General features: G+C 36.6%; 1 protein-coding gene and 2 long non-coding RNA genes across 14 annotated transcripts in view; 2 read left to right on the forward strand and 1 right to left on the reverse strand.

The window, feature by feature from the left end:
- The window catches only part of LOC135427510 (uncharacterized), a 61,713-nt gene that overhangs the window by 45,867 nt on the left and 1,656 nt on the right, over positions 1-14,190 (reverse strand). Inside the window, exon 1 of one of the 9 annotated variants that reach the window (XR_010436078.1) lies at positions 14,009-14,027. The exons of 6 other annotated variants lie outside the window; for them this stretch is intronic. This is a non-coding gene — a long non-coding RNA (uncharacterized LOC135427510). Of the gene's footprint in view, positions 1-12,823; positions 13,050-13,681; positions 13,959-14,008; positions 14,028-14,190 lie in introns of those variants that run through there. 2 more of the 9 variants (XR_010436072.1, XR_010436070.1) reach the window with 2 other exon arrangements.
- Positions 553-3,224, forward strand: LOC135427435 (uncharacterized). 4 transcript variants are annotated; one of them, XR_010436046.1, is made up of 4 exons: positions 553-709; positions 2,288-2,478; positions 2,555-2,973; positions 3,033-3,222. It is a non-coding gene; the product is annotated as an uncharacterized LOC135427435 (long non-coding RNA). The 4 variants fall into 4 exon arrangements; XR_010436044.1 differs by having other exon boundaries at positions 554-779; positions 3,033-3,224; XR_010436045.1 differs by having other exon boundaries at positions 554-775; positions 3,033-3,224.
- Antdh (Antennal dehydrogenase) lies at positions 4,673-5,694 on the forward strand. The gene is made up of 2 exons (XM_064680994.1): positions 4,673-5,311; positions 5,503-5,694. Exons 1-2 carry the CDS (start codon positions 4,736-4,738, stop codon positions 5,677-5,679), a joined length of 753 nt encoding a protein of 250 aa, XP_064537064.1. The 5' UTR covers positions 4,673-4,735; the 3' UTR covers positions 5,680-5,694.

Raw genomic sequence — 14,190 nt, forward strand, 5'->3', positions numbered from 1 at the left:
ACATTAATCTAATCAGCATTTTGTGGCAGGCAAGCCTGCTGCCCTTCCCGCTTAAATATCATGATTGGAAAAACCAGCAAAAGTTAACGATGGTTCCGTTTAGAGTTGAATCGCCTAAATGTTCGGTTCGTGCACCTGGTTTTCCATCTCTATGAGCTCAGCTTTGGCTTTGGGCGGGGTTTGCCATAACAAACTCAAATTGGAACCGAACCAATTTTTAATTTAACTATGTATATTCCAGAGATATCTAATATCTTTTTTGCTTAGACAATAACTGATTAACTGATTAGTACTCGCTATGTCGCTGATTAGCAGATTTACAGGGTATTAAGAGGTTAACTCAACGCGTAGCATTTATATTAAACTCATGCTGTTTATCTACGAGCATCGCTAGTTAAAGCGAAATCATTTAATCTTTGCAATTCAGCGAATTGTCGCCCCACTTTTTCTGATTATTTTTTGCGTGTTTTTTGTTTTGCTTTCATGATAATTTTTTATGGTTTGTTGGGGTCTGATTTACTAGGAGCGACATCGTCGAGGACAGGCAATTTAACTAGTAGTACAGCCGCTGCCGTTGCCGTTGCCGCTGCTGCTGTTGCTGTTGCTGTTGCTGCTGTAGCGCGCTCCAAGGACATGGAGATGGATATGGACACAGGGACACAGTCTGACAGTCATCCGTCTCTCAGACTTAGACCCGGCGCCCCATTAGGCGTGTGCATAGCTTTTGTCTTTGCTGTCATTATCAACACCGCCGCTTTTGCGTATTCATTTTGTTGTGTGTATGTGTGTGCTTGTGTTTGTGTGTGTGTGTATATGTGGGTGTGTGTGTGTGTGACTTGTTTTGTTTTGTTACTTATTTTACTTTCGCCTTCGTTTCCACTCAGTTCAAGTGTTTTGCATTTCATGCTTTTCACAAGATAAAAGACAACTTTTCTCATGCATTGTTGTTGTTGTTGTTGTTGTTGTTGTTGTTGCTGTTGCTGCCACGTCTTCATCATTATCATCTGCGCTGCATCATGACAGTTGGCGTCCTTTTAAAAAATCAACACAGTAGCCAGCCAACAATCCAAACGGCAAGGGGACAAGCCAACATTAAGTAGCAAAAAATTAAACTGGAACTACACAAGTCACAATCGCTCGACTATTAGATATCCCTTAAACTATAAGGCGGAACTCTCCTCTTGAGCCGACGGTCGCTGTACGCCCAAAAGAGTTTTCACTATTTTAATGTACCATAACATTAAATTTTCTATAAATAAGTACGTTGCAGTCGAAACTAGAGATAGTCGTGCGCCCCACGAGCACGATGCATGCACTTAAAAAAATTCCGGGCCAATACAAATTATTATTATAAATTTGTCTATACTTTTATTTTTTGTGAATGTACATATGCAGTGAACATCTTTTTGTATTTTCTGCCGACACATTTGTATTAAAACTTTATAGGTTTTGGTTAACAGATACAGTGAAAGCTTTGTTAACGAACACCCCTCTTGAGCGGACAAAAGAGAGTTTTCCCTGTACTTGTGTACAAATAAGACGTTCCTTTAATAAATATATAACGATAGCTTAAGATGCGGATGAGATTAGCTGCGATATACTACATCTATTGCCAAATATGCATTTAGTTTTACTTGTGAGATTAAGCCCAAACTTTAGGAAAATTTAATTTCGAGGTGTACGCCCAAGTCTAGTCAAAATTCCCGAAAATGACATGCCAAAATATAGTTTAAACTTAAATCATATGCCTTTTTAGGCGACAAAAATAAAGTATATATATACACATTTATATAAATTTGGTTGCACCGATTATCGAGGATATACTATTCATTAAATATAAATTGCTAGCTTTGGCGCTCTTCACGTTTTTAAATTAATATTATTAATTATATATATTTTTAATTTACTCAGAAATTATAATAATAATACTCAGAAATCCCCTCAGTCTTTTACATAGATTATCATTCGCTCGTAATACCCGATCAGCCATTCTTATAGGTGTAGGGTATTCAAACCCGTAGAAATGCAAACAAAAAACTGTCCTTTATAGCGATATAAAAATTGTGTGCTAAATACTTAACACGCAATGACCTAAATTAAGAGAGAATAAAACCCTTGTAGAGCAGCGCAGAGAACTTAAGACTCATCTTGTTTCCATAGCCCTTATTTGTCACTCGTTTACTAGCAGCTGTAATAAACTCTATTACGGAGATTTTAGTGCAATCCCAATCTCAAAACTAACAATATAATATTTATGTATGCTTATAAAAGAGAACCCTCATTACAGCACGCTTAGATGTACAGGGTATACGGAAACCGCACACACAGCAGCAAAATATGCATTCCTCATATGTTATCCCTTACTCTGATCGGTAATTTAAAAGCAAATCCAAAGACTAATATCTACAGCTGAAACTGGCTCTGGCTTAGCAACCAATGCATTCCACAAGAGTCTGTAGCCTCAGTCAATACAACTTGGTAAGGCAGCTGCTCTTTGCTTGACAAATATTTAATCTTATGCCCCCGTCGATACACTCGACGTGCCCACAAACAGCAAAAGGCAAGAGGCGCCCTTCTTGTGCAGCATTTACCAATACCAGTGTCAAGGAGGAGTCCTTTGGCTGCTGGGTCGGCAGTAGGAGCAGCAGTTCAGCCGAGCAGCCACTTGGCAATGACGATTGCAAATATTGCCTGGCCAACTAGTGCATATGGTATTGTTTAAATGATGAGCCGCAAAAGTGCTTTAATATATATGCTTGCTTTTAAAACACACATGTACATATAAAGTGCCCAGCTGCATTTCTCTTAAGCATGATATAAACAGCGAAGAGATAATATACCAAACAATCATAGCCTATCTCCAATATTGTACTATGATTATTTCCTAAAAATAATACTAAATAACGGATCAAAGACACGGACAAACAAAGAAAATATTGATATTACTTGACTCTATGAGAATTGAATATACGGGTAAAGAACTAATTAGAACAAACCTATTTTTCGTATGATATACTTTATCGTCATTAGAGGTGTGCGTGACAAGCTGATTATTCTAAATTTGAACACAGCTTTATTATACCCTGCGTCATAGCTTAAAAAACATACGAGTTAAGTTCACATAGTAAATTAAAAAAGAAGGTACAAGTTCTAGCGGAATGAGTTGCTGAATAGAAATTAAGATGTGCATGTAGAAGTATATAGTCAAGTTATTTCGTTTTCCAAAATATATGTGTTTAGCTATCAAATATGCATGTCTGTTAATGGCTACGATGAGTATTACGTGCACTTAAGTACTTGCAAGCAAACATCTGAATGATACTTACAAATACGTGACTTGGTCAATTCCTAGTATTATTCAATTCGTTTGTCACTTTGAAATAACCGTTTTACGGCTGCCATAAATTTATATGTGTACTTGAGGTTCACTATCATCTACCGTATAGATAATAGCAATCGGTTATTGCAACTCTTCAGACTGCAAACATCTGATTAAATATGTATGCATGAGTGCATATATGATAGTACTCAAAGTCAATTATAAATTGTGTTCAATTTAATTCTGTTCCGTATGAAAAAGTAGATCTGAATCGAACTGGAATTTAACTTTTAAAAATTGTAGATTGATTGTAGATAACAAATTTAAAAAAATAGTTCTGAATTGGGCTTATTTTAGAACTACAGCATTCATACAAAGAATATGTTTCACAAATGGTCTGGCTATATATATGTATATATATTCTTACCATATATATATATTTAGGAACGCGTCGATTTGTATATATATATATTATATGTATATATTTATATATTTTCAAAATATTTTTTCCCATGCCACAAATGTTTCAGTTTTTATCGAGAGATTGCCCCATTAACAATATATCGATAAAAATAGATTTTGAGACATTATTATTTAAGCATAACCCAAAAACTATATATTTACATTTCATAAGTTGGTTAAATGCATCTAAAAGCACCTGGAAGAATTTAAAGCGAGGTGCCAAAAACCAATATATTATATTGTCTGCGAGGTACATATTTTAGAATATGAATATGCAATATCTAGGGGTTCATTGGATCGAAAAACCAGATTCACGAAGCGAACCTTAAGCTGATATAATTACATAAACCGCTGTTATAAGTATTAAATACCCATAGCAAGCGTTCAAAACTCGGGCACTATCTATGTATAAAGAATCTTTATATGCCCATTAATAGCTAAATTTCATTATGTAACAAGTTAGACAATCATGATACTTGTAACCCCTACAATGCCTTTGGTTTTTAAGTATACGCATAGTATCGAAGCCCCTACCCCACCACATCAGGTCATCAGGTGAATGTCAAGTGATATGTACCCACTGCCAACTGCTGGATGTGTGTGAGGGGAGGAGGTTGGTTTTTGCCACTGCGGGTGCAGCCAACGATGTGAGTCAGCACTTCTCTGTGCATGACAAGCAGAGAGAAATGTGCCCGTCAGCAAGCGAACAAACAAGTAGACTACTCGTTAGTCAACGCTTACTGTTTATCAATAAGCTCAATTAAATTTTTCGATTGGTTTGATAAGTAGACGCGAGCTGTATATTAGAGATGCCCGCCCGTTCAGCTACACGCAAGGGTTACAAAAAATACCACAGCGACTGCGAATTCGATCGGCCGGTATATAAAGCGTTGATAGAGCGTTAGAAAAGCGCAGATCAACTTAAGCATTCCGTCTAAGTAGATATTTGAGAAAATGGAACGTTGGCAAAATCGAGTTGCTGTTGTCACCGGGGCTAGTTCGGGCATTGGATCGGCGATAGCCGTGGATCTGGTTAATGCTGGACTCGTTGTTGTTGGTCTGGCACGTCGCGTGGAACGGGTCAAGGAGCTGCAGAAATCATTGCCTGCTGCACGCAGAGACAAGCTAATAGCGCTCAAATGCGATGTGGGCAATGAGAGCTCGGTGAAGGAGGCATTCGATACGATCGAAAAGCAGCTGGGCGCCATCGATATACTTGTGAACAATGCTGGCACACTGCAACATGGCCGGCTGGTGGACATGCCCATCGCGCTGGCACAGCAAACGGTCCAGACCAACATAATGGGCATCATAAATTGTACACAGCGCGCCTTTCGCTCGATGAAGCAGCGCAATTTCGATGGCCACGTTATTTTGATCAATAGCATACTTGGCCACAAGCTGTTCGCTCCTCTGCCGGATAAGGCGCCGGATATGAATGTCTATGCGCCCACCAAGCATGCGGTGACCGCTCTGGCTGAAATGTATCGCCAGGAGTTCATGGGTCTGGGTACGCGCGTCAAGATAACGGTAAGTGCAGGCACTGCAAACAAAATCAATATCCAAAGCATTGTCAGCCATCTTCATATGGTAATGAAGGAATCCATTTAAGACTACCCTTAATCCAATAAGTTCTTTCATTTTGACAAATTTTTCCAAATTTATATCATTTGCGAAAAACTGTTTTCGATACTAATTCCTAATTCCTCACACAATTGCAGAGCATCAGTCCTGGTGTCGTCGATACGGAAATCGTGCCAGAAAATATCCGTGATATGGCTAGCAATACAATGCTCAACGCCAAGGATATTTCGCAGGCGGTTTTGTTTACCATTGCCACGCCTCCACATATGCAGGTGCACGAGATGATTATCAAGCCAGTCGGCGAGCAGTTGTAAATTGTTTGTGTTTTTTTTTTGTTTATACATTATATTTATGTAAACAATTCTTTGATTTTTTTTCAATCGACAAAATAAAGTATAATTTGATGCACATCAATCAACTGGTTAATAGGTATATGTTTATATAGCAACAACTTTGTATTATTATAAGTATACCCATTGAAAATGTGCAGAAAAAGGGTATACTAGTTTTGTGAACATGTAAGTAACAGGCGGAAAGATGCCCGTTATGCATATATATACTCGATCAGAAAGAAAAACTGAGGCGCTCTGGTCATGCCTGTCATAACGTTGATCTTGGATCGTTGATCTCTTTTTCTACCATACAAAGAATGAAGCAGTTTGGGGCTGAGGTGCCTCGCAAATATAATAAAGTTCCGTTGAGCATGGTGCATCATTCAATCCCTCAATCCCTTCTAATACTTGTGACTTCCAACCAAGTTCGTCGCAGTGTTCATTATTTTTATAATTATCGGGATTGTCTGCAGCCCAAACATTAATGTTTATTGGCTTTCCAGTTGCAAACCAAACATGTGATCCTTGTTTAGCCAAATCTGTGCCTGATGTCCAGTATCTGTCCTCATCTCCCAAGCTCTTTCGTTAGCGATCTATAAAACTCCATTCTTCCACTGTCTCAAAGCTAATCAGTCCTGCATTCATTTGACGACATTGTTCGTAGGCATCGTACCAATTCCTTTTCGTGGCATTCTCAAAAAAGTAATAACCATTGCCGATCTTTAGGAATGGAGCAGTTGTAACATCCGTGTTAGTCGGTATACCTAATGCACACACCCATTGTTCATAAGTGTACACCAATTTATTATTTTTTTTGCCACTTACCATCCTTGTCGAAAGGGGTTATAGTATATGCCAAGGACCATACTACCAACGACCCAGAAAGTATCAATATAGATGTGATGTTCTTTAGCATTTTTGGTGCACTGATTGCCATTCAGTCTTCAACAGGGTCTTTATATCCTTATGAGAGCGACGAGTAAGCTCCGCCTCTTGGATATCAGTTAATGGAATTCGCGGTTCATCAATGAAATTCTTTCATATTTCATATTTGCCTTGCTTGTGAGAAATGTACTTCAATGCCAGTCTCGACAGAATAATATCCTGTACTTGACTAGCCTAATAATGGGGCATGTTATGTGCTAGCTTTAGATAATTATTATGTTATTAAATTGCAATTATTGAAAAAAAGTATTCTCTAAATGGAACATCAAGTTTTGCATTAAAGAGAATTTCTAGATATAATGACAGCTTAATTGATGTTTACGACAGCCGAGAATAATATCAAGGGTGATTGAGAATGAGAGCCGAATGTAAGAAAAGTTGGCCTTGGGCAAAAGCTGAGCCGTCAAAACAACTTTAACGGCACACAGAACACAGCTGCGGAGGAACAAAAATAAGCAAACAAACAAACAAACAACAGACCGACAGATAATCAAGATACATAAACATATACAAACATTAATAGATAGGTAGATGGAGACAAACAATAAAGCTCCAGTCTACACGATATGGCTCGAAGCATACATGTTTTTCTGCGCGTATCAATACACAACAAACTTGAGCCAGATAAGATTAAAAAAAAGAGGGGTGAGACTTCGATACAAGCGTGTGAAAATAAATAATTTGACCACGAATTACACTAATGCTTAAAATGGCAATATATAGAGAGCAGACTGTCTGGTCATATACTCCCATATGATATACAAGGATCTTCGACATATTTGCGATGTCCAACAATTAAAAGCAGCTATTGATAGTTAACTAATTGGGAATTATAACACAAAAATGATGACTGATTGATTGGTGATATATTCCTACATTTTGTATTGGGATCTAAGTCGACTACTCTTAAAAACAGCTAAAGACAGTTAAGATTTAAAACAAGTTGGGAATTTCAAATATTAAATAATAAATCCAATATAAATTAGATTTATGTATATCCTGACAGACTGACTCAATGGCAGCGAATGCAGAGTATTCGAATTATAGCAATATTGAAGTGAACTCAAAATTTAACTTTTAAACTACCAAAAAAAGACAAGAATAGTTTCCATCAGTATATATACAGTTTTCTTAGGTAAATAAATTTTCAGTGTCTTAGACAAGACAGATTTCTTGACATATGCATCTCCGTTCCATTAAATTAATATAATATAATACGCATCTCACTTAAGCTGCATTTTTCGAGCAATCGTTGTACCCGCAAATCATTCCGCAAATGACTTAAATAATTGTCTGTCTCTAATGGTTTTAATTGACCTTTTTTTTTGTAGGGGGGCCAACGGATGTTCATGTCAAAGGCACAACTGCAAATAACCGGATCGACAACAATAAAGCTAACAAAACAATTGAAAACCAACACAGAAAAGGCAGCTGTGAAATAAAATTGCAATGCTCGAAAAGTGTCCTCAGCAAAATCGAGACATTAAGACGTTAAGAAAACTGTTGGCAATTACTTTCTACAGCCAAGCCGAATGGTTTGGTGTGTGTGTGTGTGCGAGTGTTTGTGGTCGAAAGCAACTGCATTTAAGATATCAGAAGTGCCGCATTTTATGCTCGTATTAAACATGTAATGTACCTATACACATATATACCGGAAACTCAATTTGTTGGACAAATGTGATGGCAAAGCATCAGTATGAACATCAGGGTCAGATGCTAGATAGCTGGCCTTATAAATTACCAGGCAGTAATTGTTTTTACGGACACAATAAAATTTTATTTTACCATATAAATACAGCGTCTGCTAGCCTTGAAAACTAAAAAAAAATTACGAAAGCAATTTTGTGCATAAGAATTTATTATACATATATGTATTGAACGGCGAGCTGTATTAAAATTAATCAGAATAAAAAAGTTAATTCGCCAAAATTTGAGGTCTAAGCAGGCCACAACAATTCGCCTCACGGCTCGAACTGATTTCCTGCCTTGAGCTTCGATTCTTGAACCTGGTAATACCCATATTTGAATCCAGGATTTGGACGTATTTTTTTTTTAAATTTTTCATAAAACATCTAATATTGAATTTACAATTGCCCGTTGCACTGAAAATATTGAAAGTCTTTTATATTTTCATATACAAGTGCAGGCTAAATTTGATATCTTCCTAATATTTGCGTCTACCAAATATGCTTCGATAAATGCAATAGTTGGGCCAAAGTTATTTATACTTTGCTGCTGGATCTGCCTCAAAAGTTTTGTATTATAAGGCAAACCGTTTTTTTAATAAAAAAAAATATGGTTTATTCCGGATTTCGGTTCATTTGTTTTTTGGTTTGGTTTGGTTTAAAAATTATAATGAAATTTCGGGCACGAACTTATATAGTTCGCTCAGCCTCAAATCTGATCATTTTTCGTAAGCCGATTGCTTTCGTCGAATATTATCATCCCGATCCAGATATAAATATGCATTTGCATAAATAATTATAGTTTTTGATACTAAAAAATATTCATTAGCAAATTAATGTACACCAATGAAGTCTATCTATAAATTTAATATCCTCCCCAATTACATACCACAGCCGACAACGTGTAGGGTAAAACGTGTCGTGCCCTTCGGCTGTCTTAATTATTATGTAGAAATGTAGAAGTATAGAGAGTTTTTACTCGGCCACAAATTTATGCAAATTTAATTAGATCGATTAATTTCCATAAAGCATATTGTTGCTGGTATAACTAATTAATGCTATGTATGCATGTTAATTTTATATATGTGCCTGCCAAACGGTTCGTGCAGAAAATTAATAAACGCAATATATTTATTTGGATTTTTTTGCATAAATTATTTTCCCATTAACGTCATTCTTGTTTAGTCTATGTGGGTGTGTCTGTGTGTGTATTGTTGCCTATGTTATCAAAAAGTTTGCACAACTGTTTATTAAAATCAAATAAACGGAAATATAATTTGGCGCTCTGTATGGATATCGGCATTTAATCATGTTAAAATTGAAAATTGATTTTTTGCGAATCTAATTGACTGTGTTAATAATATCAACTGTATAAAATAGCTTTATTGTACAAATAAAAATACTATTGTTTATTGCCCAATTTAAAATACTTATAGAAAAAATAAATATACATACATACATATCTGATAACAATATTATGCATTAAGGAGAAAGTAAGGATATCTCCGGCACGCCGAAGATTTAATACCCTTGTAGACATTCGCCTTACGGTTTTGCAGAGATGTAAGAATAGTGAATGTGAATAGTAAATGCTGAGTTTGATGAAAATATCTTGAAAACTAAAATATTTTGCCATAACCTTCATATCATCCGATCGTTCCTATGGCAGCTTTATGATAGGGGTATCGGAAATGGTTAAGCAGGCAGATAGAGACCCAACCGCTAGCACAAATGAAATACCTTCTATGTGAACGAAACAACCATACTTTGTATTTAGGTTTTCTTTAACTATACAGAGATGAATTTTATTTTAATTTTCGGAAATCCCACCAGCTACGCTTTCAATTCAAATCTAAGAAATTGGTGCAGCATCCGAACGCGGCCGCAAGGGCCCTGGCTGAGCCCATCAGTGAGAGGCGCCTCCGAAGGCTACACCCCGACGACCTACCAACGAGGCGCATCACTTAAACATCCCTTTCCCATTATTGTTATATATTTTTAAGTCTGTAATTATCATTTAAGTTATTAAATAATAACTATACAATATACCCTTAACTCCGCTTGGTAGAGATCAGAAGGCACTGATCGATTCCAGCGCAAAAAAAAGAAATATGCAAGATTGCCGTTCTATGTGATTCTCAGTTATTCACTTAATGAAAATGTGTGCTAAATTGATTTTACGTTCGCTCTGCTTGTTTATTAATTTGACCAACAATTCTCTCTGATTTGCGTTCTTTTTTTTCACTCACTTACTCTCTCTTTCTTTCTTTGATTTAAGAAAAGTTATATGGTAAAACTAACGTCTTTAATTTTTATGATTCTTATAAAGTTAAAAATGCTAGTAGTATTTTTTTTATTACATAATACATTGTATATTATAAGTGTACTATTAAGAATATGCGCTGCTATTGATACGCTGCCTGCGGCCTTGGTCCACAGCCGTGTTTATTTTAAAGAAACATTTTGTGATGAGAATTGTGCGTATTAAGACGATTTAATAGAAGTTATTGGCCACAAGCAAAGTTTGACACAAATGCATACAGAAGAACACACACACACACACGCAAGTAACCTCTGTGTGTATGTATGTATGTGCATGCAGCTGAACATCAAATCAAAATCAATGTCAATATTGAACTAAATCCAGGCTGGCAAGCGGCTAAGTCTGGCAACGCTGGCAATAAGCGAAATGAGCACGTAGCGCGCCGCATGCCATCTTTCGGGATAAAACACGGAACCCTGCAAAAAGGGAGCCAGAAGCAAAGCGGATCAGAGGAGACACACACAAGCTGGCAACTGTCGAAGCGCAAAGGAGGCGAACTGAAACAATACGCGCAAAGTAGCGGCAGTGACATCGGCGGGGGGGGACAACAGGGGCAGCGGTGGCATCGGCGTCATCATTTATCAAGAGCGCGCACACACAAAGGTCAAGTAAAGTGTTATCCTTGAAGCTATCGAGGCAAACATGGCCCAGCAAAACAGCTGCCAGCTGTTCCTTTGACGCCAGTCGCCATCTTTTCATATTTACAGAAAGGGCACAGGCCTGGGCATACACACGCTTCCATATGTACATATGTATGTACTTACACATACATATACATATGTATACCCACATAGACGCAGTTTGACGTTTTGTGAAAATCATTATCGAAATGAAAATATCAATGATGTGAAAATGTTATGGTCTGCCGCCACCATACTGTAAATCGCCCTCCGCCTTTGAAACGCGATAATCATCGGCAGCGTCGATGTCAGCAACTTAAACATCATTAATAAAAGCCTCCACATCAAAGCCGTTTGTTCCGATTCACGTTATTCCTTACTGCTCGTAGCTGTAGCTTAGCACTGGAGAGTTTTGCTGCCTTGTATTTCCATTTTCGGTTTGTCAACTTTCATTTCATTCTCAGCGAAGCCGAATCCCAGAATTTTAATTGCATTCCGCTTGATACCCTGATCAATTGTATCTTATATGTATGAATGTTACCCCCCTTCCAACTTAACTGTACAAGACGTATAAGGGTACTTTAGTTGGGTATGAAAGACTGAACTATTCAAACTGCAATCTTACTCTGTATATATTCTCAAAATATTTAAGATACGCTTCTTAAAAGTCTCCAAATCCAAAGTTGAAAAAATGGGGGAAAATAAAAAAATCAATTACAAACATGTCGCCCCCATCAAGATAATAAATATTTTATGGAGTGGGAGATGCTTTCTTCTACCAGTAACATATCTTTGCTCAGAATCATTATACCCTTTTCACGAAGTTTTAATTGTCTCAGGGTATAAAAAGATAGTAACCAAAATGAGTATCGAACGGACGAATGCGCACAGCAAATAACGGAAGAAACTGAAGTTAAACGAGTGAGAGCAAAACAGGCTGATCTACTTTTAGATTACAGTTATGTACGTACGAACGCAGCAAAGGCGCAGAACATGGAGTAAAGCAGAAGTCAACAACTTCATACATACATACATACACACATACATACATACATACATATGTACATACAAACATACATACATACATACATGCATACACATATACATACATACTTATGCTAGAGAAACTTTCCAACAAAAACTAATGAATGAGACTGAAGCATTTAACACACAAAATAAAAAACACAAATTTCAACCTTATTGTTTCGCACACAGGTCTTTTGTTTATTAAGATGGAATTTAATTAAATTAAATAATTAAACACCGACTACTTAAACCTAAAATTAACACAATACTAAGGTCGTAAATAAAGGCGTTGTTCTTATCAAAACTTCACCAAATAACTAAAAATGTATACATACATACATACATACACAACATCGTATGACTTTTGTAAATTTGTATTTATATATGTTTTATGTATGTAGGTATGTACATATGTTTGGTTTAGTTTCAATGGGATCAGTGTATAATAAGACGGTAACCAAAAACAGCAACAAACGGACGAACGGGTGAGATGTGGAGAGAGGGATAGATATGCTCAAGAGACTTACCAACAACACCTCTTCAATGCGACTGCAGCATTTAACACAAAATTAAATACGCAACTTCTATCTTTATTGTTTCACAAAACATTCCCGAACAGCACACACATTTATTAATATAGAATTTAAAAACCGACAATTAGCACCGGCTATTAAAACTACAATGAAAGACAATGCGAAAACCGCCTGATCTACTCTCAGATTACGATTGCGTACGAGCGTAGGGAACACAGTGCAAAGGAATAAGGCAGAAGCAACAACTTCGTACATACATACACGTACATATATATATGTACATGCATATGCTAGAGATACTAGAGAGCACTTAACACAAAAAAATAAAATACGTAAATTTCAACATTATTGTTTCGCACAACATTCCCGAACAGCAAACAGATTTATTATTTATTAATGATAGAATTTAATAATGTACGATTAAGACCGGCAATTTAATTTAAGTTGAAATGTATGACAATGCGAAACACGTAAAAAAGTGCGTCTGCTTGCTTCAAAACTTCAACAACTGCACATCCAACCATACACAAAATCGTATGACTTTTTTGCAATTGTATTTATATACACACATATGTATGTATGTATGCATGCTGTAGTTGCAATGGGATCAGCGTATAAGATGGTAACCAAAGACAGTGCCAAACGGACGTACGGGAACAGACAACAACGAAAAAACTGAAATTAGACGAGTGATGGAGCAAGGGAGGGGTCGACCCACGTTTAGAACACAGTTGCGTATAAGCGCAGCAAAGTAGTAATGCAATGCAGTTAGGCAGAAGCTACAACTTTGTTCACACATAGTAACATATGTATATACGTAAATGTTTACATACATATGATAAATAGACTTACCAACAACAACTCTTCAATGCGACTGTAGCATTTAACACATTAAATACGCAAATTTTATCTTAATTGTTTCACAAAACATTCCCGAACAGCACACACATTTATTAATATAGAATTTAAAAACCGACGGCTATTAAAATTACAATGAAAAACAATGCGAACACCGCCTGATCTACTCTCCGATTACGGTTGCCAACGAGCATAGCAAAGACGCAGTGCAAAGGAATTTAGTAGAAGAAAAAACTCCAAACATATGTACATACACATATTTATACATGTGACTAGACTAGAAAGCACTTAACACAAAAAATAAAATACGTAAATTTCAACCTTATTGTTTCGCACAACATTCCCGTACAGCAAACAGATTTATTATTTATTAATGATAGACTTTAGTAACGTACGATTAAGACCGGCTACATGTAAGACAATGCGAAGCACGTAAATAAACTGCACTACACATATGCATTCACACATAGACAAAATAATATGATTTTTTCACATTTGTATTT

Source organism: Drosophila montana, unplaced genomic scaffold (genome assembly GCF_035044405.1).
Source record: "Drosophila montana isolate Dmon_TW-CO22-7 unplaced genomic scaffold, ASM3504440v1 contig_2178_1, whole genome shotgun sequence".
Lineage (NCBI taxonomy): Eukaryota > Metazoa > Arthropoda > Insecta > Diptera > Drosophilidae > Drosophila > Drosophila montana.